The sequence below is a fragment of the Somniosus microcephalus genome, chromosome 12, assembly GCF_052327205.1.
Source record: "Somniosus microcephalus isolate GS21.2 chromosome 12, FLI_Smic_1.0, whole genome shotgun sequence".
NCBI lineage: Eukaryota > Metazoa > Chordata > Chondrichthyes > Squaliformes > Somniosidae > Somniosus > Somniosus microcephalus.
In genome coordinates this window covers 221,857,037-221,877,424 of record NC_140998.1, presented here as the reverse complement: position 1 = coordinate 221,877,424, position 20,388 = coordinate 221,857,037, and the positions used below count along the sequence as shown (strand labels likewise).

The 20,388-nt window shown below is 52.3% G+C and overlaps 1 protein-coding gene across 1 annotated transcript in view; it reads left to right on the top strand.

The window, feature by feature from the left end:
* The window catches only part of LOC147110166 (uncharacterized), a 55,497-nt gene that overhangs the window by 20,336 nt on the left and 14,773 nt on the right, over positions 1–20,388 (top strand). The window contains exon 6 of the mRNA XM_086004101.1: positions 4,606–4,760. Within this exon, the coding sequence (XP_085860227.1) occupies positions 4,606–4,724 (119 nt within the window). The 3' untranslated portion in view covers positions 4,725–4,760. The remainder of the gene's footprint in view (positions 1–4,605; positions 4,761–20,388) is intronic.

Genomic DNA, 20,388 nt, shown 5'->3' with positions numbered 1-20,388 from the left:
CAGCGTGCGAGGGAGCTTGTCGCGGTTAACCCCAGTTGAGGCCAACAAGGAGAGACTCGATGGGCATGGAAAAGGAGGCCAGTCGGAAGCAGATTCTCTCATATTATCTCTCTCTCTCTCTGCACATCAAGGTGAAGTGTGAATCAGATTCGGGTTGAGCGAACAACAGCCTTGCATCTCAGCAAAAGCCTGCTTCTAAGAATTCTTTTTTTAACAAATGCTTCTTGTGGCATTTGTGGTGTGTGAGAGAGAGAGAGAGCAGACAAGGGAATGAAAGGGGTCGTGGGAGGTTTACTCTGTATCTAACCCGTGCTGTACCTGCCCTGGAAGTGTTTGATGGGACAGTGTAGAGGGAGCTTTACTCTGTATCTAACCCGTGCTGTACCTGCCCTGGGAGTGTTTGATGGGGCAGTGTAGAGGGAGCTTTACTCTGTATCTAACCCGTGCTGTACCTGCCCTGGGAGTGTTTGATGGGACAGTGTAGAGGGAGCTTTACTCTGTATCTAACCCGTGCTGTACCTGCCCTGGGAGTGTTTGATGGGACAGTGTAGAGGGAGCTTTACTCTGTATCTAACCCGTGCTGTACCTGTCCTGGGAGTGTTTGATGGGACAGTGTAGAGGGAGCTTTACTCTGTATCTAACCCCGTGCTGTACCTGCCCTGGGAGCGTTTGATGGGGCAGTGTAGAGGGAGCTTTACTCTGTATCTAACCCGTGCAGTACCTGCCCTGGGAGCGTTTGATGGGGCAGTGTAGAGGGAGCTTTACTCTGTATCTAACCCGTGCTGTACCTGCCCTGGGAGTGTTTGATGGGACAGTGTAGAGGGAGCTTTACTCTGTATCTAACCCGTGCAGTACCTGCCCTGGGAGTGTTTGATGGGGCAGTGTAGAGGGAGCTTTACTCTGTATCTAACCCGTGCTGTACCTGCCCTGGGAGTGTTTGATGGGACAGTGTAGAGGGAGCTTTACTCTGTATCTAACCCGTGCTGTACCTGTCCTGGGAGTGTTTGATGGGACAGTGTAGAGGGAGCTTTACTCTGTATCTAACCCGTGCTGTACCTGCCCTGGGAGTGTTTGATGGGACAGTGTAGAGGGAGCTTTACTCTGTATCTAACCCGTGCTGTACCTGCCCTGGGAGTGTTTGATGGGACAGTGTAGAGGGAGCTTTACTCTGTATCTAACCCGTGCTGTACCTGCCCTGGGAGTGTTTGATGGGACAGTGTAGAGGGAGCTTTACTCTGTATCTAACCCGTGCTGTACCTGCCCTGGGAGTGTTTGATGGGACAGTGTACAGGGAGCTTTACTCTGTATCTAACCCGTGCTGTACCTGCCCTGGGAGTGTTTGATGGGACAGTGTACAGGGAGCTTTACTCTGTATCTAACCCATGCTGTACCTGCCCTGGGAGTGTTTGATGGGACAGTGTAGAGGGAGCTTTACTCTGTATCTAACCCATGCTGTACCTGCCCTGGGAGTGTTTGATGGGACAGTGTAGAGGGAGCTTTACTCTGTATCTAACCCATGCTGTACCTGCCCTGTGTTTGATGGACAGTGTAGAGGGAGCTTTACTCTGTATCTAACCCATGCTGTACCTGCCCTGGGAGTGTTTGATGGGACAGTGTAGAGGGAGCTTTACTCTGTATCTAACCCATGCTGTACCTGCCCTGGGAGTGTTTTGATGGGACAGTGTAGAGGGAGCTTTACTCTGTATCTAACCCATGCTGTACCTGCCCTGGGAGTGTTTGATGGGACAGTGTAGAGGGAGCTTTACTCTGTATCTAACCCGTGCTGTACCTGCCCTGGGAGTGTTTGATGGGGCAGTGTAGAGGGAACTTTTCTCTGTATCTCCTTCTTAGGCAGTCCCTCGGAACCGAGGATGACTTGCTTCCACACTACCAATGAGTTCTCAGGTGACTGATGAGTCCAATGCAGGACCGACAGTCTCTGTCACAGGTGGGGCGATGGGTGGGGTGCTTAGGTTGATGTGCGCTCCTCACGCTGCCTGTGCTTGACTTCCGCTTGCTCCCGGCGAAGAGACTCGAGGTGTTCGGCGCCTTCCCGGATGCTTCTCCTCCACTCTGTGCGGTCTTGGGCCAGGGATTCCCAGGTGTCGGTGGGGATGTTACACTTTTTCAAGGAGGCTCTGAGGGTGTCTTTGAAGCGTTTCCTCTGCCCACCTGGGGCTCTCTTGCCGTGTCGGAGCTCCGAGTAGAGCGCTTGTTTTGGGAGTCTCGTATCGGGCATGCGGACAATGTGACCCGTCCAACGGAGCTGATTGAGCGTGGTCAGAGCTTCGATGCTGGGATGTTGGCCTGAGCAAGAACACCGACGTTGGTGCGCCTATCCTGCCAATGGATTATGTGCTCGCTGACCTACACTGGCTCTCGGTCTGGCAATGCCTTGTTTTTTTAAAACTCTTCTCCTCCACGAGCTCCTCGCCCCTCCCTATCTCTGTAACCTCCTCCAGCCCCTACAACCCTCCCTATCTCTGTAACCTCCTCCAGCCCCTACAACCATCCCTATCTCTGTAACCTCCTCCAGCCCCCTTCAACCTCCCTATCTCTGTAACCTCCTCCAGCCCCCTACGACCCTCCCTATCTCTGTAACCTCCTCCAGCCCCTTTCAACCCTCCCTATCTCTGTAACCTCCTCCAGCCCTACACCCCTCCCTATCTCTGTAACCTCCTCCAGCCCCTACAACCCTCCCTATCTCTGTAACCTCCTCCAGCCCCGACAACCCTCCCTATCTCTGTAACCTCCTCCAGCCCCCTACAACCCTCCCTATCTCTGTAACCTCCTCCAGCCCCTACTACCCTCCCTATCTCGGTAACCTCCTCCAGCCCCGACAACCCTCCCTATCTCTGTAACCTCCTCCAGCCCCCTAAAACCCTCCCTATCTCTGTAACCTCCTCCAGCCCCCTAAAACCCTCCCTATCTCTGTAACCTCCTCCAGCCCAACAACCCTCCCTATCTCTGTAACCTCCTCCAGCCCCGACAACCCTCCTATCTCTGTAACCTCCTCCAGCCCCCTAAAACCCTCCCTATCTCTGTAACCTCCTCCAGCCCCCTAAAACCCTCCCTATCTCTGTAACCTCCTCCAGCCCCTACAACCCTCCCTATCTCTGTAACCTCCTCCAGCCCCTACACCCCTCCCTATCTCTGTAACCTCCTCCAGCCCCTACAACCCTCCCTATCTCTGTAACCTCCTCCAGCCCCTACAACCCTCCCTATCTCTGTAACCTCCTCCAGCCCCCTACAACCCTCCCTATCTCTGTAACCTGCTCCAGCCCCTACTACCCTCCCTATCTCTGTAACCTCCTCCAGCCCCGACAACCCTCCCTATCTCTGTAACCTCCTCCAGCCCCCTAAAACCCTCCCTATCTCTGTAACCTCCTCCAGCCCCAACAACCCTCCCTATCTCTGTAACCTCCTCCAGCCCCGACAACCCTCCCTATCTCTGTAACCTCCTCCAGCCCCGACAACCCTCCCTATCTCTGTAACCTCCTCCAGCCCCCTACAACCCTCCCTATCTCTGTAACCTCCTCCAGCCCCCTACAACCCTCCCTATCTCTGTAACCTCCTCCAGCCCCTACTACCCTCCCTATCTCGGTAACCTCCTCCAGCCCCGACAACCCTCCCTATCTCTGTAACCTCCTCCAGCCCCCTACAACCTCCCTATCTCTGTAACCTCCTCCAGCCCCCTAAAACCCTCCCTATCTCTGTAACCTCCTCCAGCCCCTACAACCCTCCCAGATCTCTGTAACCTCCTCCAGCCCCTACAACCCTCCCTATCTCTGTAACCTCCTCCAGCCCCTACAACCCTCCCTATCTCTGTAACCTCCTCCAGCCCCTACAACCCTCCCAGATCTCTGCGCTCCTCCAATTCCGGCCTCTTGTCCATCCCCCGATTTCCATCGCTCCACCATTGGCGGCCGTGCATTCAGCCGCCTGGGCCCCGAGCTCTGGAATTCCCCTCCCTAAACCTCTCTGCCTCTCTCTGCTCCTTTAAGACGCTCCTTAAAACCCACCGCTTTGAGCAAGCTTTTGGTCACCTGTCTTAATATCTCCTTAATAACAACAGAAAATGCTGGAAACACTCAGCAGGCCAGGCAGCATCCGTGGAGCGAGTAACAGTGTCAACAGGCTGGATTTTCATTGGGCCGTGGATTGGAGGCGTGTGGGGAGTTAAAATCCCGAAATCGGGGGGGTCCCGAACCCATCCCGCCCTCCAACCCGCCTCCAGATGCAGTATAATCGCCCAACCTGTCCAAATCATACTGGAGTTTCTCGGCATCCTCCTCACAGCACACACGCCCCACCCAGCTTTGTGTCGTCTGCAAACTTGATCGAAAGGTGAGGTGCTGTTCCTCGAGCTTACGTTGAGCTTCATTGGAACAGTGTAAGAGGCCAGCACCTCCTTAAAGCCTGCTACAGCTCCAACTTTTACCAATTCTGAGGGTCCCAGACCTGAAACGTTAACTCTGTTTCTCTCTCCACGGATGCTGCCTGGCCTGCTGAGTGTTGCCAGTATTTTCTGTTGTTATTTCAGATTTCCAGCATCTGCAGTACTTTGCTATCCCATTAATCTGTTACTTGTTCCTGTTTTGTTAGACACACATGCGGGGCAGTCTGAGCTCAGCAGCAATATCGTGACATCTATCATTGTGCTGTTCCTTCTGCTCATCCTCCTGCTGGTAACACTGGTGGCGTACCGTTGCGTCAAGAAATGAGTTTGAACATTGCATTTGGATTGGCATCAATGGAGGGTGAGTATAATTTGCAGCAGTACAGAGAATAAAGCTCCCTCTACACTGTCCCACCAAACACTCCCAGGGCAGGTACAGCACGGGGTTAGATACAGAGTAAAGCTCCCTCTACACTGTCCCATCAAACACTCCCAGGACAGGTACAGCACGGGTTAGATACAGAGTAAAGCTCCCTCTACACTGTCCCATCAAACACTCCCAGGACAGGTACAGCACGGGTTAGATACAGAGTAAAGCTCCCTCTACACTGTCCCATCAAACACTCCCAGGGCAGGTACAGCACAGGGTTAGATACAGAGTAAAGCTCCCTCTACACTGTCCCACCAAACACTCCCAGGGCAGGTACAGCACGGGTTAGATACAGAGTAAAGCTCCCTCTACACTGTCCCACCAAACACTCCCAGGGCAGGTACAGCACGGGTTAGATACAGAGTAAAGCTCCCTCTACACTGTCCCATCCAAACACTCCCAGGGCAGGTACAGCACGGGTTAGATACAGAGTAAAGCTCCCTCTACACTGTCCCACCAAACACTCCCAGGGCAGGTACAGCACGGGTTAGATACAGAGTAAAGCTCCCTCTACACTGTCCCACCAAACACTCCCAGGGCAGGTACAGCACGGGTTAGATACAGAGTAAAGCTCCCTCTACACTGTCCCATCAAACACTCCCAGGGCAGGTACAGCAGGGTTAGATACAGAGTAAAGCTCCCTCTACACTGTCCCATCAAACACTCCCAGGGCAGGTACAGCACGGGTTAGATACAGAGTAAAGCTCCCTCTACACTGTCCCATCAAACACTCCCAGGACAGGTACAGCACGGGTTAGATACAGAGTAAAGCTCCCTCTACACTGTCCCACCAAACACTCCCAGGGCAGGTACAGCACGGGTTAGATACAGAGTAAAGCTCCCTCTACACTGTCCCATCAAACACTCCCAGGACAGGTACAGCACGGGTTAGATACAGAGTAAAGCTCCCTCTACACTGTCCCACCAAACACTCCCAGGGCAGGTACAGCACGGGGTTAGATACAGAGTAAAGCTCCCTCTACACTGTCCCATCAAACACTCCCAGGACAGGTACAGCACGGGTTAGATACAGAGTAAAGCTCCCTCTACACTGTCCCATCAAACACTCCCAGGACAGGTACAGCACGGGTTAGATACAGAGTAAAGCTCCCTCTACACTGTCCCATCAAACACTCCCAGGGCAGGTACAGCACAGGGTTAGATACAGAGTAAAGCTCCCTCTACACTGTCCCACCAAACACTCCCAGGGCAGGTACAGCACGGGTTAGATACAGAGTAAAGCTCCCTCTACACTGTCCCACCAAACAATCCCAGGGCAGGTACAGCACGGGTTAGATACAGAGTAAAGCTCCCTCTACACTGTCCCATCAAACACTCCCAGGGCAGGTATAGCACGGGGTTAGATACAGAGTAAAGCTCCCTCGACACTGTCCCATCAAACACTCCCAGGGCAGGTATAGCACGGGGTTAGATACAGAGTAAAGCTCCCTCTACACTGTCCCATCAAACACTCCCAGGGCAGGTACAGCACGGGGTTAGATACAGAGTAAAGCTCCCTCTACACTGTCCCATCAAACACTCCCAGGGCAGGTACAGCACGGGGTTAGATACAGAGTAAAGCTCCCTCTACACTGTCCCATCAAACACTCCCAGGGCAGGTACAGCACGGGGTTAGATACAGTGTAAAGCTCCCTCTACACTGTCCCATCAAACACTCCCAGGGCAGGTACAGCACGGGGTTAGATACAGAGTAAAGCTCCCTCTACACTGTCCCATCAAACACTCCCAGGGCAGGTACAGCACGCGGTTAGATACAGAGTAAAGCTCCCTCTACACTGTCCCATCAAACACTCCCAGGGCAGGTACAGCACGGGGTTAGATACAGAGTAAAGCTCCCTCTACAGGGTCCCATCATACACTCCCAGGGCAGGTACAGCACGGGTTAGATACAGAGTAAAGCTCCCTCTACACTGTCCCATCAAACACTCCCAGGGCAGGTACAGCACTGGTTAGATACAGAGTAAAGCTCCCTCTGCACTGTCCCATCAAACACTCCCAGGGCAGGTACAGCACGGGGTTAGATACAGAGTAAAGCTCCCTCTACACTGTCCCATCAAACACTCCCAGGGCAGGTACAGCACGGGTTAGATACAGAGTAAAGCTCCCTCTACACTGTCCCACCAAACACTCCCAGGGCAGGTACAGCACGGGTTCGATACAGAGTAAAGCTCCCTCTACACTGTCCCATCAAACACTCCCAGGGCAGGTACAGCACGGGTTAGATACAGAGTAAAGCTCCCTCTACACTGTCCCATCAAACACTCCCAGGGCAGGTAGAGCACGGGGTTAGATACAGAGTAAAGCTCCCTCTACACTGTCCCATCAAACACTCCCAGGGCAGGTACAGCACGGGGTTAGATAAAGAGTAAAGCTCCCTCTACACTGTCCCATCAAACACTCCCAGGGCAGGTACAGCACGGGGTTAGATACAGAGTAAAGCTCCCTCTACACTGTCCCATCAAACACTCCCAGGGCAGGTACAGCACGGGGTTAGATACAGAGTAAAGCTCCCTCTACACTGTCCCATCAAACACTCCCAGGGCAGGTACAGCACGGGGTTAGATACAGGGTAAAGCTCCCTCTACAATGTCCCATCAAACACTCCCAGGGCAGCTCCAGCATGGGTTAGATGCAGAGCAAAGCTCCCTCTACACTGTCCCATCAAACACTCCCAGGGCAGGTACAGCACGGGTTAGATACAGAGTAAAACTCCCTCTGCACTGTTCCATCAAACACTCCCAGGGCAGGTACAGCACGGGTTAGATACAGAGTAAAACTCCCTCTTCACTGTCCCATCAAACACTCCCAGGGCAGGTACAGCACGGGTTAGATACAGAGTAAAGCTCCCTCTACACGGTCCCACCAAACACTCCCAGGGCAGGTACAGCACGGGTTAGATACAGAGTAAAGCTCCCTCTACACTCTCCCATCAAACACTCCCAGGGCAGGTACAGCACGGGTTAGATACAGAGTAAAGCTCCCTCTACACTGTCCCATCAAACACTCCCAGGGCAGGAATAGCATGGGTTAGATACAGAGGAAATTTCTCTCTGCACTGTCCCATCAAACACTCCCAGGGCAGGTACAGCACGGGTTAGATACAGAGTAAAGCTCCCTCTGCGCTGTCCCATCAAACACTCCCAGGGCAGGTACAGCACGGGGTTAGATACAGAGTAAAGCTCCCTCTACAATGTCCCATCAAACACTCCCAAGGCAGGTACAGTATGGGTTAGATACAGAGTAAAGCTCCCTTCTACACTGTTCCATCAAACACTCCCAGGGCAGGTACAGCACGGGTTAGATACAGAGCAAAACTCCCTTTACACTGTCCCATCAAACACTCCCAGGGCAGGTACAGCACGGGGTTAGATACAGAGTAAAGCTCCCTTCTACACTGTTCCATCAAACACTCCCAGGGCAGGTACAGCACGGGTTAGATACAGAGTAAAACTCCCTCTACACTGTCCCATCAAACACTCCCAGGTCAGGTACAGCGCGGGTTAGATACAGAGTAAAGCTCCCTCTACACTGTCACATCAAACGCTCCCAGGGCAGGTACAGCACGGGTTAGTTACAGAGTAAAGTTCCCTTTACACTGCCCAACAAACACTCCCAGGGCAGGTACAGCACGGGTTAGATACAGAGTAAAGCTCCCACTGCACTGTCCCATCAAACATTCCCAGGTCAGGTACAGCACGGGTTAGATACAGAGTAAAGCTCCCTCTACACGGTCCCACCAAACACTCCCAGGGCAGGTACAGCACGGGTTAGATACAGAGTAAAGCTCCCTCTACACTGTCCCATCAAACACTCCCAGGGCAGGTACAGCACGGGTTAGATACAAAGTAAAGCTCCCTCTACACTGTCCCATCAAACACTCCCAGGGCAGGAATAGCATGGGTTAGATACAGAGGAAATTTCTCTCTGCACTGTCCCATCAAACACTCCCAGGGCAGGTACAGCACGGGTTAGATACAGAGTAAAGCTCCCTCTACGCTGTCCCATCAAACACTCCCAGGGCAGGTACAGTATGGGTTAGATACAGAGTAAAGCTCCCTTCTACACTCTTCCATCAAACACTCCCAGGGCAGGTACAGCACGGGTTAGATACAGAGCAAAACTCCCTTTACACTGTCCCATCAAACACTCCCAGGGCAGGTACAGCACGGGGTTAGATACAGAGTAAAGCTCCCTTCTACACTGTTCCATCAAACACTCCCAGGGCAGGTACAGCACGGGTTAGATACAGAGTAAAACTCCCTCTACACTGTCCCATCAAACACTCCCAGGTCAGGTACAGCGCGGGTTAGATACAGAGTAAAGCTCCCTCTGCACTGTCCCATCAAACACTCCCAGGGCAGGTACAGCACGGGTTCGATACAGAGTAAAGCTCCCTCTACACTGTCACATCAAACACTCCCAGGGCAGGTACAGCACGGGTTAGTTACAGAGTAAAGTTCCCTTTACACTGCCCAACAAACACTCCCAGAGCAGGTACAGCACGGGTTAGATACAGAGTAAAGCTCCCTCTACACTGTCCCATCAAACACTCCCAGGGCAGGTACAGCACGGGTTAGATACAGAGTAAAGCTCCCACTGCACTGTCCCATCAAACACTCCCAGGGCAGGTACAGCACGGGTTAGATACAGAGTAAAGCTCCCTCTACACTGTCCCATCAAACACTCCCAGGGCAGGTACAGCACGGGTTAGATACAGAGTAAAGCTCCCTCTACACCGTCCCATCAAACACTCCCAGGGCAGGTACAGCACGGGTTAGATACAGAGTAAAGCTCCCTCTGCCTGTCCCATCAAACACTCCCAGCGCAGGTACAGCATGGGGTTAGATGCAGAGTGAAGCTCCCTCTACACTGTCCCATCAAACACTCCCAGGGCAGGTACAGCATTGGTTAGACACAGAGTAAAGCTCCCTCTACACTGTCCCATCAAACACTCCCAGGGCAGGTACAGCACGTGTTCGATGCAGAGTAAAGCTCCCTCTACACTTTCCCATCAAACACTCCCAGGGCAGGTACAGCACGGGGTTAGATATAGAGTAAAGCTCCCTCTACACTGTCCCATCAAACACTCCCAGGGCAGGTACAGCATGGGGTTAGATACAGAGTAAAGCTCCCTCTACACTGCCCCATCAAACACTCCCAGGGCAGGGACAGCACGGGGTTAGATACAGAGTAAAGCTCCCTCTACACTGCCCCATCAAACACTGCCAGGGAAGGTACAGCATGGGTTAGATACAGAGTAAAGCTCCCTCTGCACTGTCCCATCAAACACTCCCAGGGCAGTTACAGCACGGGTTAGATACAGAGTAAAGCTCCCTCTACACTGTCCCATCAAACACTCCCAGGGCAGGTACAGCACGGGTTAGATACAGAGTGAAGCTCCCTCTACACTGTCCCATCAAACACTCCCAGGGCAGGGACAGCACGGGTTAGATACAGAGTAAAGCTCCCTCTACACTGTCCCATCAAACACTCCCAGGGCAGGTACAGCACGGGGTTAGATACAGAGTAAAGCTCCCTCTACACTATTCCATCAAACACTCCCAGGGCAGGTACAGCACGGGTTAGATACAGAGTAAAGCTCCCTCTACACTGTCCCATCAAACACCCCCAGGGCAGGTACAGCACGGGTTAGATACAGAGTAAAGCTCCCTTTACACTGTCCCATCAAACACTCCCAGGGCAGGTACAGTACGGGGTAACATACAGAGTAAAGCTCCCTCTACACTGTCCCATCAAACACCCCCAGGGCAGGTACAGCACGGGTTAGATACAGAGTAAAGCTCCCTTTACACTGTCCCATCAAACACTCCCAGGGCAGGTACAGTACGGGGTAACATACAGAGTAAAGCTCCCTCTACACTGTCCCATCAAACACTCCCAGGGCAGGTACAGCACGGGTTAGATACAAAGTAAAGCTCCATCTACACTGTCCCATCAAACACTCCCAGGGCAGGTACAGCACGGGTTAGATACAGAGTAAAGCTCCCTCTACACTGTCCCATCAAACAATTCCAGGGCAGGTACAGCATGGGGTTAGATACAGAATAAAGCTCCCTCTACACTGTTTCGTCAAACACTCCTAGGGCAGGTACAGCGCGGGTTAGATACAGAGTAAAGCTCCCTCTACACTGTCCCATCAAACACTCCCAGGGCAGGTACAGCATGGGTTAGATACAGAGTAAAGCTCCCTCTACACTGTCCCATCAAGTACTCCCAGGGCAGGTACAGCACGGGTTAGATACAGAGTAAAGTCCCTCTACACTGTCCCATCAAACACTCCCAGGGCAGGTACATCACGGGTTAGATACAGAGTAAAGCTCCCTCTACACTGTCCCATCAAACACTCCCAGGGCAGGTACAGCACGGGTTAGATACAGAGTAAAGCTCCCTCTACACTGTCCCATCAAACACTCCCAGGGCAGGTACAGCACGGGTTAGATACAGAGTAAAGCTCCCTCTACACTGTCCCATGAAACACTCCCGGGGCAGGTAGAGCACGGGTTAGATACAGAGTAATGCTCCCTCTACACTGTCCCATTGAACACTCCCAGGGCAGGTACAGCACAGGTTAGATACAGAGTAATGCTCCCTCTACACTGTCCCATCAAACACTCCCAGGTCAGGTACAGCGCGGGTTAGATACAGAGTAAAGCTCCCTCTACACTGTCACATCAAACAGTCCCAGGGCAGGTACAGCACGGGTTAGTTACAGAGTAAAGTTCCCTTTACACTGCCCAACAAACACTCCCAGAGCAGGTACAGCACGGGTTAGACACAGAGTAAAGCTCCCTCTACACTGTCCCATCAAACACTCCCAGGGCAGGTGCAGCACGGGTTAGATACAGAGTAAAGCTCCCTCTACACTGTCCCATCAAACACTCCCAGGGCAGGTACAGCACGGGTTAGATACAGAGTGAAGCTCCCTCTACACTGTCCCATCAAACACTCCCAGGGCAGGGACAGCACGGGTTAGATACAGAGTAAAGCTCCCTCTACACTGTCCCATCAAACACTCCCAGGGCAGGTACAGCACGGGGTTAGATACAGAGTAAAGCTCCCTCTACACTATTCCATCAAACACTCCCAGGGCAGGTACAGCACGGGTTAGATACAGAGTAAAGCTCCCTCTACACTGTCCCATCAAACACCCCCAGGGCAGGTACAGCACGGGTTAGATACAGAGTAAAGCTCCCTTTACACTGTCCCATCAAACACTCCCAGGGCAGGTACAGTACGGGGTAACATACAGAGTAAAGCTCCCTCTACACTGTCCCATCAAACACCCCCAGGGCAGGTACAGCACGGGTTAGATACAGAGTAAAGCTCCCTTTACACTGTCCCATCAAACACTCCCAGGGCAGGTACAGTACGGGGTAACATACAGAGTAAAGCTCCCTCTACACTGTCCCATCAAACACTCCCAGGGCAGGTACAGCACGGGTTAGATACAAAGTAAAGCTCCATCTACACTGTCCCATCAAACACTCCCAGGGCAGGTACAGCACGGGTTAGATACAGAGTAAAGCTCCCTCTACACTGTCCCATCAAACAATTCCAGGGCAGGTACAGCATGGGGTTAGATACAGAATAAAGCTCCCTCTACACTGTTTCGTCAAACACTCCTAGGGCAGGTACAGCGCGGGTTAGATACAGAGTAAAGCTCCCTCTACACTGTCCCATCAAACACTCCCAGGGCAGGTACAGCATGGGTTAGATACAGAGTAAAGCTCCCTCTACACTGTCCCATCAAGTACTCCCAGGGCAGGTACAGCACGGGTTAGATACAGAGTAAAGCTCCCTCTACACTGTCCCATCAAACACTCCCAGGGCAGGTACATCACGGGTTAGATACAGAGTAAAGCTCCCTCTACACTGTCCCATCAAACACTCCCAGGGCAGGTACAGCACGGGTTAGATACAGAGTAAAGCTCCCTCTACACTGTCCCATCAAACACTCCCAGGGCAGGTACAGCACGGGTTAGATACAGAGTAAAGCTCCCTCTACACTGTCCCATGAAACACTCCCGGGGCAGGTAGAGCACGGGTTAGATACAGAGTAATGCTCCCTCTACACTGTCCCATTGAACACTCCCAGGGCAGGTACAGCACAGGTTAGATACAGAGTAATGCTCCCTCTACACTGTCCCATCAAACACTCCCAGGTCAGGTACAGCGCGGGTTAGATACAGAGTAAAGCTCCCTCTACACTGTCACATCAAACAGTCCCAGGGCAGGTACAGCACGGGTTAGTTACAGAGTAAAGTTCCCTTTACACTGCCCAACAAACACTCCCAGAGCAGGTACAGCACGGGTTAGACACAGAGTAAAGCTCCCTCTACACTGTCCCATCAAACACTCCCAGGGCAGGTGCAGCACGGGTTAGATACAGAGTAAAGCTCCCTCTGCACTGTCCCATCAAACACTCCCAGGGCAGGTACAGCACGGGTTAGATACAGAGTAAAGCTCCCTCTACACCGTCCCATCAAACACTCCCAGGGCAGGTACAGCACGGGTTAGATACAGAGTAAAGCTCCCTCTGCCAGTCCCATCAAACACTCCCAGGGCAGGTACAGCACGGGGTTAGATACAGAGTAAAGCTCCCTCTACACTGTCCCATCAAAAACTCCCAGGGCAGGTACAGCATGGGTTAGATACAGAGTAAAGCTCCCTCTACACTGTCCCATCAAACACTCCCAGGGCAGGTACAGCACGTGTTAGATACAGAGTAAAGCTCCCTCTACACTTTCCCATCAAACACTCCCAGGGCAGGTACAGCACGGGGTTAGATATAGAGTAAAGCTCCCTCTACACTGTCCCATCAAACACTCCCAGGTCAGGTACAGCATGGGGTTAGATACAGAGTAAAGCTCCCTCTACACTGCCCCATCAAACACTCCCAGGGCAGGGACAGCACGGGGTTAGATACAGAGTAAAGCTCCCTCTACACTGCCCCATCAAACACTGCCAGGGCAGGTACAGCACGGGTTAGATACAGAGTAAAGCTCCCTCTACACTGTCCCATCAAACACTCCCAGGGCAGGTACAGCACGGGTTAGATACAGAGTAAAGCTCCCTCTGCACTGTTCCATCAAACACTCCCAGGGCAGGTACAGCACCGGTTAGATACAGAGTAAAGCTCCCTCTACACTGCCCCATCAAACACTCCCAGGGCAGGTACAGCACGGCTTAGATACAGAGTAAATCTCCCTCTACACTGTCCCATCAAACACTCCCAGGGCAGGTACAGCACGGGTTAGATACAGAGTAAAGCTCCCTCTACACTGTCCCATCAAACATTCCCAGGGCAGGTACAGCACGGGTTAGATACAGAGTAAAGCTCCCTCTACACTCTCCCATCAAACACTCCTAGGGCAGGTACAGCACGGGTTAGATACAGAGTAAAGCTCCCTCTACACTGTCCCATCAAACACTCCCAGGGCAGGTACAGTACGGGTTAGATACAGAGTAAAGCTCCCTCTACACTGTCCCATCAAACACTCCCAGGGCAGGTACAGCACGGGTTAGATACAGAGTAAAGCTCCCTCTACACTGTCCCATCAAACACTCCCAGGGCAGGTACAGCACGGGGTTAGATACATGGTAAAGCTCCCTCTACAATGTCTCATCAAACACTCCCAGGGCAGGTACAGCATGGGTTAGATACAGAGCAATGCTCCCTTCTACACTGTTCCATCAAACACTCCCAGGGCAGGTACAGCACGGGTTAGATACAGAGTAAAACTCCCTCTTCACTGTCCCATCAAACACTCCCAGATCAGGTACAGCACGGGTTAGATACAGAGTAAAGCTCCCTCTACACTGTCCCATCAAACACTCCCAGGGCAGGTACAGCATGGGGTTAGATACAGAGTAAAGCTCCCTCTACACTGTCCCATCAAACACTCCCAGGGCAGGTACAGCACGGGTTAGATACAGAGTAAAGCTCCCTCTACACTGTCCCATCAAACACTCCCAGGGCAGGTACAGCATGGGGTTAGACACAGAGTAAAGCTCCCTCTACACTGTCCCATCAAACACTCCCAGGGCAGGTACAGCACGGGTTAGATACAAAGTAAAGCTCCCTCTACACTGTCCCATCAAACACTCCCAGGGCAGGTACAGCACGGGTTAGATACAGAGTAAAGCTCCCTCTACACTGTCCCATCAAACAATTCCAGGGCAGGTACAGCATGGGGTTAGATACAGAATAAAGCTCCCTCTACACTGTTTCGTCAAACACTCCTAGGGCAGGTACAGCGCGGGTTAGATACAGAGTAAAGCTCCCTCTACACTGTCCCATCAAACACTCCCAGGGCAGGTACAGCATGGGTTAGATACAGAGTAAAGCTCCCTCTACACTGTCCCATCAAGTACTCCCAGGGCAGGTACAGCACGGGTTAGATACAGAGTAAAGCTCCCTCTACACTGTCCCATCAAACACTCCCAGGGCAGGTACATCACGGGTTAGATACAGAGTAAAGCTCCCTCTGCACTGTCCCATCAAACACTCCCAGGGCAGGTACAGCACGGGTTAGATACAGAGTAAATCTCCCTCTACACTGTCCCATCAAACACTCCCAGGGCAGGTACAGCACGGGTTAGATACAGAGTAAAGCTCCCTCTACACTGTCCCAGGAAACACTCCCGGGGCAGGTAGAGCACGGGTTAGATACAGAGTAATGCTCCCTCTACACTGTCCCATTGAACACTCCCAGGGCAGGTACAGCACGGGTTAGATACAGAGTAATGCTCCCTCTACACTGTCCCATCAAACACTCCCAGGTCAGGTACAGCGCGGGTTAGATACAGAGTAATGCTCCCTCTACACTGTCACATCAAACAGTCCCAGGGCAGGTACAGCACGGGTAAGTTACAGAGTAAAGTTCCCTTTACACTGCCCAACAAACACTCCCAGATCAGGTACAGCACGGGTTAGACACAGAGTAAAGCTCCCTCTACACTGTCCCATCAAACACTCCCAGGGCAGGTGCAGCACGGGTTAGATACAGAGTAAAGCTCCCTCTGCACTGTCCCATCACACACTCCCAGGGCAGGTACAGCACGGGTTAGATACAGAGTAAAGCTCCCTCTACACCGTCCCATCAAACACTCCCAGGACAGGTACAGCACGGGTTAGATACAGAGTAAAGCTCCCTCTGCCAGTCCCATCAAACACTCCCAGGGCAGGTACAGCACGGGGTTAGATACAGAGTAAAGCTCCCTCTGCACTGTCCCATCAAAAACTCCCAGGGCAGGTACAGCATGGGTTAGATACAGAGTAAAGCTCCCTCTACACTGTCCCATGAAACACTCCCAGGGCAGGTACAGCACGTGTTAGATACAGAGTAAAGCTCCCTCTACACTTTCCCATCAAACACTCCCAGGGCAGGTACAGCACGGGGTTAGATATAGAGTAAAGCTCCCTCTGCACTGTCCCATCAAACACTCCCAGGGCAGGTACAGCATGGGGTTAGATACAGAGTAAAGCTCCCTCTACACTGCCCCATCAAACACTCCCGGGGCAGGGACAGGACGGTGTTAGATACAGAGTAAAGCTCCCTCTACACTGCCCCATCAAACACTGCCAGGGCAGGTACAGCACGGGTTAGATACAGAGTAAAGCTCCCTCTACACTGTCCCATCAAACACTCCCAGGGCAGGTACAGCACGGGTTAGATACAGAGTAAAGCTCCCTCTACACTGCCCCATCAAACACTCCCAGGGCAGGTACAGCACGGGTTAGATACAGAGTAAATCTCCCTCTACACTGTCCCATCAAACACTCCCAGGGCAGGTACAGCACGGGTTAGATACAGAGTAAAGCTCCCTCTACACTGTCCCATCAAACATTCCCAGGGCAGGTACAGCACGGGTTAGATACAGAGTAAAGCTCCCTCTACACTCTCCCATCAAACACTCATAGGGCAGGTACAGCACGGGTTAGATACAGAGTAAAGCTCCCTCTACACTGTCCCATCAAACACTCCCAGGGCAGGTACAGTACGGGTTAGATACAGAGTAAAGCTCCCTCTACACTGTCCCATCAAACACTCCCAGGGCAGGTACAGCACGGGTTAGATACAGAGTAAAGCTCCCTCTACACTGTCCCATCAAACACTCCCAGGGCAGGTACAGCACGGGGTTAGATACATGGTAAAGCTCCCTCTACAATGTCCCATCAAACACTCCCAGGGCAGGTACAGCATGGGTTAGATACAGAGTAAAGCTCCCTCTACACGGTCCCACCAAACACTCCCAGGGCAGGTACAGCACGGGTTAGATACAGAGTAAAGCTCCCTCTACACTGTCCCATCAAACACTCCCAGGGCAGGTACAGCACGGGTTAGATACAGAGTAAAGCTCCCTCTACACTGTCCCATCAAACACTCCCAGGGCAGGAATAGCATGGGTTAGATACAGAGGAAATTTCTCTCTGCACTGTCCCATCAAACACTCCCAGGGCAGGTACAGCACGGGTTAGATACAGAGTAAAGCTCCCTCTACGCTGTCCCATCAAACACTCCCAGGGCAGGTACAGCACGGGGTTAGATACAGAGTAAAGCTCCCTCTACAATGTCCCATCAAACACTCCCAAGGCAGGTACAGTATGGGTTAGATACAGAGTAAAGCTCCCTTCTACACTGTTCCATCAAACACTCCCAGGGCAGGTACAGCACGGTTTAGATACAGAGCAAAACTCCCTTTACACTGTCCCATCAAACACTCCCAGGGCAGGTACAGCACGGGGTTAGATACAGAGTAAAGCTCCCTTCTACACTGTTCCATCAAACACTCCCAGGGCAGGTACAGCACGGGTTAGATACAGAGTAAAATTCCCTCTACACTGTCCCATCAAACACTCCCAGGTCAGGTACAGCGCGGGTTAGATACAGAGTAAAGCTCCCTCTACACTGTCACATCAAACACTCCCAGGGCAGGTACAGCACGGGTTAGTTACAGAGTAAAGTTCCCTTTACACTGCCCAACAAACACTCCCAGAGCAGGTACAGCACGGGTTAGATACAGAGTAAAGCTCCCTCTACACTGTCCCATCAAACACTCCCAGGGCAGGTACAGCACGGGTTAGATACAGAGTAAAGCTCCCTCTGCACTGTCCCATCAAACACTCCCAGGGCAGGTACAGCACGGGTTAGATACAGAGTAAAGCTCCCTCTACACCGTCCCATCAAACACTCCCAGGGCAGGTACAGCACGGGTTAGATACAGAGTAAAGCTCCCTCTGCCTGTCCCATCAAACACTCCCAGGGCAGGTACAGCACGGTGTTAGATTCAGAGTAAAGCTCCCTCGACACTGTCCCATCAAACACTCCCAGGGCAGGTACAGCATGGGTTAGATACAGAGTAAAGCTCCCTCTACACTGTCCCATCAAACAATCCCAGGGCAGGTACAGCACGTGTTAGATGCAGAGTAAATCTCCCTCTACACTTTCCCATCAAACACTCCCAGGGCAGGTACAGCACGGGGTTAGATATAGAGTAAAGCTCCCTCTACACTGTCCCATCAAACACTCCCAGGGCAGGTACAGCATGGGGTTAGATACAGAGTAAAGCTCCCTCTACACTGCCCCATCAAACACTGCCAGGGCAGGGACAGCACGGGGTTAGATACAGAGTAAAGCTCCCTCTACACTGTCCCATCAAACACTCCCAGGGCAGGTGCAGCACGGGTTAGATACAGAGTAAAGCTCCCTCTACACTGTCCCATCAAACACTCCCAGGGCAGGTACAGCATGGGTTAGATACAGAGTAAAGCTCCCTCTACACTGTCCCATCAAACACTCCCAGGGCAGGTACAGCACGGGTTAGATACAGAGTAAAGCTCCCTCTACACTGTCCCATCAAACACTCCCAGGGCAGGTACAGCACGGGTTAGATACAGAGTAAAGCTCCCTCTACAGTGTCCCATCAAACACTCCCAGGGCAGGTACAGCACGGGTTAGATACAGAGTAAAGCTCCCTCTACACTGTCCCATCAAACACTCCCAGGGCAGGTACAGCACGTGTTAGATACAGAGTAAAGCTCCCTCTACACTGTCCCATCAAACACTCCCAGGGCAGGTACAGTACGGGGTAAGATACAGAGTAAAGCTCCCTCTACACTGTCCCATCAAACACTCCCAGGGCAGGTACAGCACGGGTTAGATACAGAGTAAAGCTCCCTCTACACTGTCCCATCAAACACTCCCAGGGCAGGTACAGCATGGGGTTAGATACAGAGTAAAGCTCCCTCTACACTGTCCCATCAAACACTCCCAGGGCAGGTACAGCACGGGTTAGATACAGAGTAATGCTCCCTCTGCACTGTCCCATCAAACACTCCCAGGGCAGGTACAGCATGGGGTTAGACACAGAGTAAAGCTCCCTCTACACTGTCCCATCAAACACTCCCAGGGCAGGTACAGCACGGGTTAGATACAAAGTAAAGCTCCCTCTACACTGTCCCATCAAACACTCCCAGGGCAGGTACAGCACGCGTTAGATACAGAGTAAAGCTCCCTCTACACTGTCCCATCAAACAATTCCAGGGCAGGTACAGCATGGGGATAGATACAGAATAAAGCTCCCTCCACACTGTTTCATCAAACACTCCTAGGGCAGGTACAGCGCGGGTTAGATACAGAGTAAAGCTCCCTCTACACTGTCCCATCAAACACTCCCAGGGCAGGTACAGCATGGGTTAGATACAGAGTAAAGCTCCCTCTACACTGTCCCATCAAGCACTCCCAGGGCAGGTACAGCACGGGTTAGATACAGAGTAAAGTTCCCTCTGCACTGTCCCATCAAACACTCCCAGGGCAGGTACATCACGGGTTAGATACAGAGTAAAGCTCCCTCTACACTGTCCCATCAAACACTCCCAGGGCAGGTACAGCACGGGTTAGATACAGAGTAAAGCTCCCACTACACTCTCCCATCAAACACTCCCAGGGCAGGTACAGCACGGGTTAGATACAGAGTAAAGCTCCCTCTACACTGTCCCATGAAACACTCCCGGGGCAGGTAGAGCACGGGTTAGATACAGAGTAATGCTCCCTCTACACTGTCCCATCGAACACTCCCAGGGCAGGTACAGCACGGGTTAGATACAGAGTAAAGCTCCCTCTACACTGTCACATCAAACACTCCCAGGGCAGGTACAGCACGGGTTAGGTACAGAGTAAAGTTCCCTTTACACTGCCCAACAAACACTCCCAGAGCAGGTACAGCACGGGTTAGATACAGAGTAAAGCTCTCTCTGCACTGTCCCATCAAACACTCCCAGGGCAGGTACAGCACGGGTTAGATACAGAGTAAAGCTCCCTCTACACCGTCCCATCAAACACTCCCAGGGCAGGTACAGCACGTGTTAGATACAGAGTAAAGCTCCCTCTACACTTTCCCATCAAACACTCCCAGGGCAGGTACAGCACGGGGTTAGATATAGAGTAAAGCTCCCTCTACACTGTCCCATCAAACACTCCCAGGGCAGGTACAGCATGGGGTTAGATACAGAGTA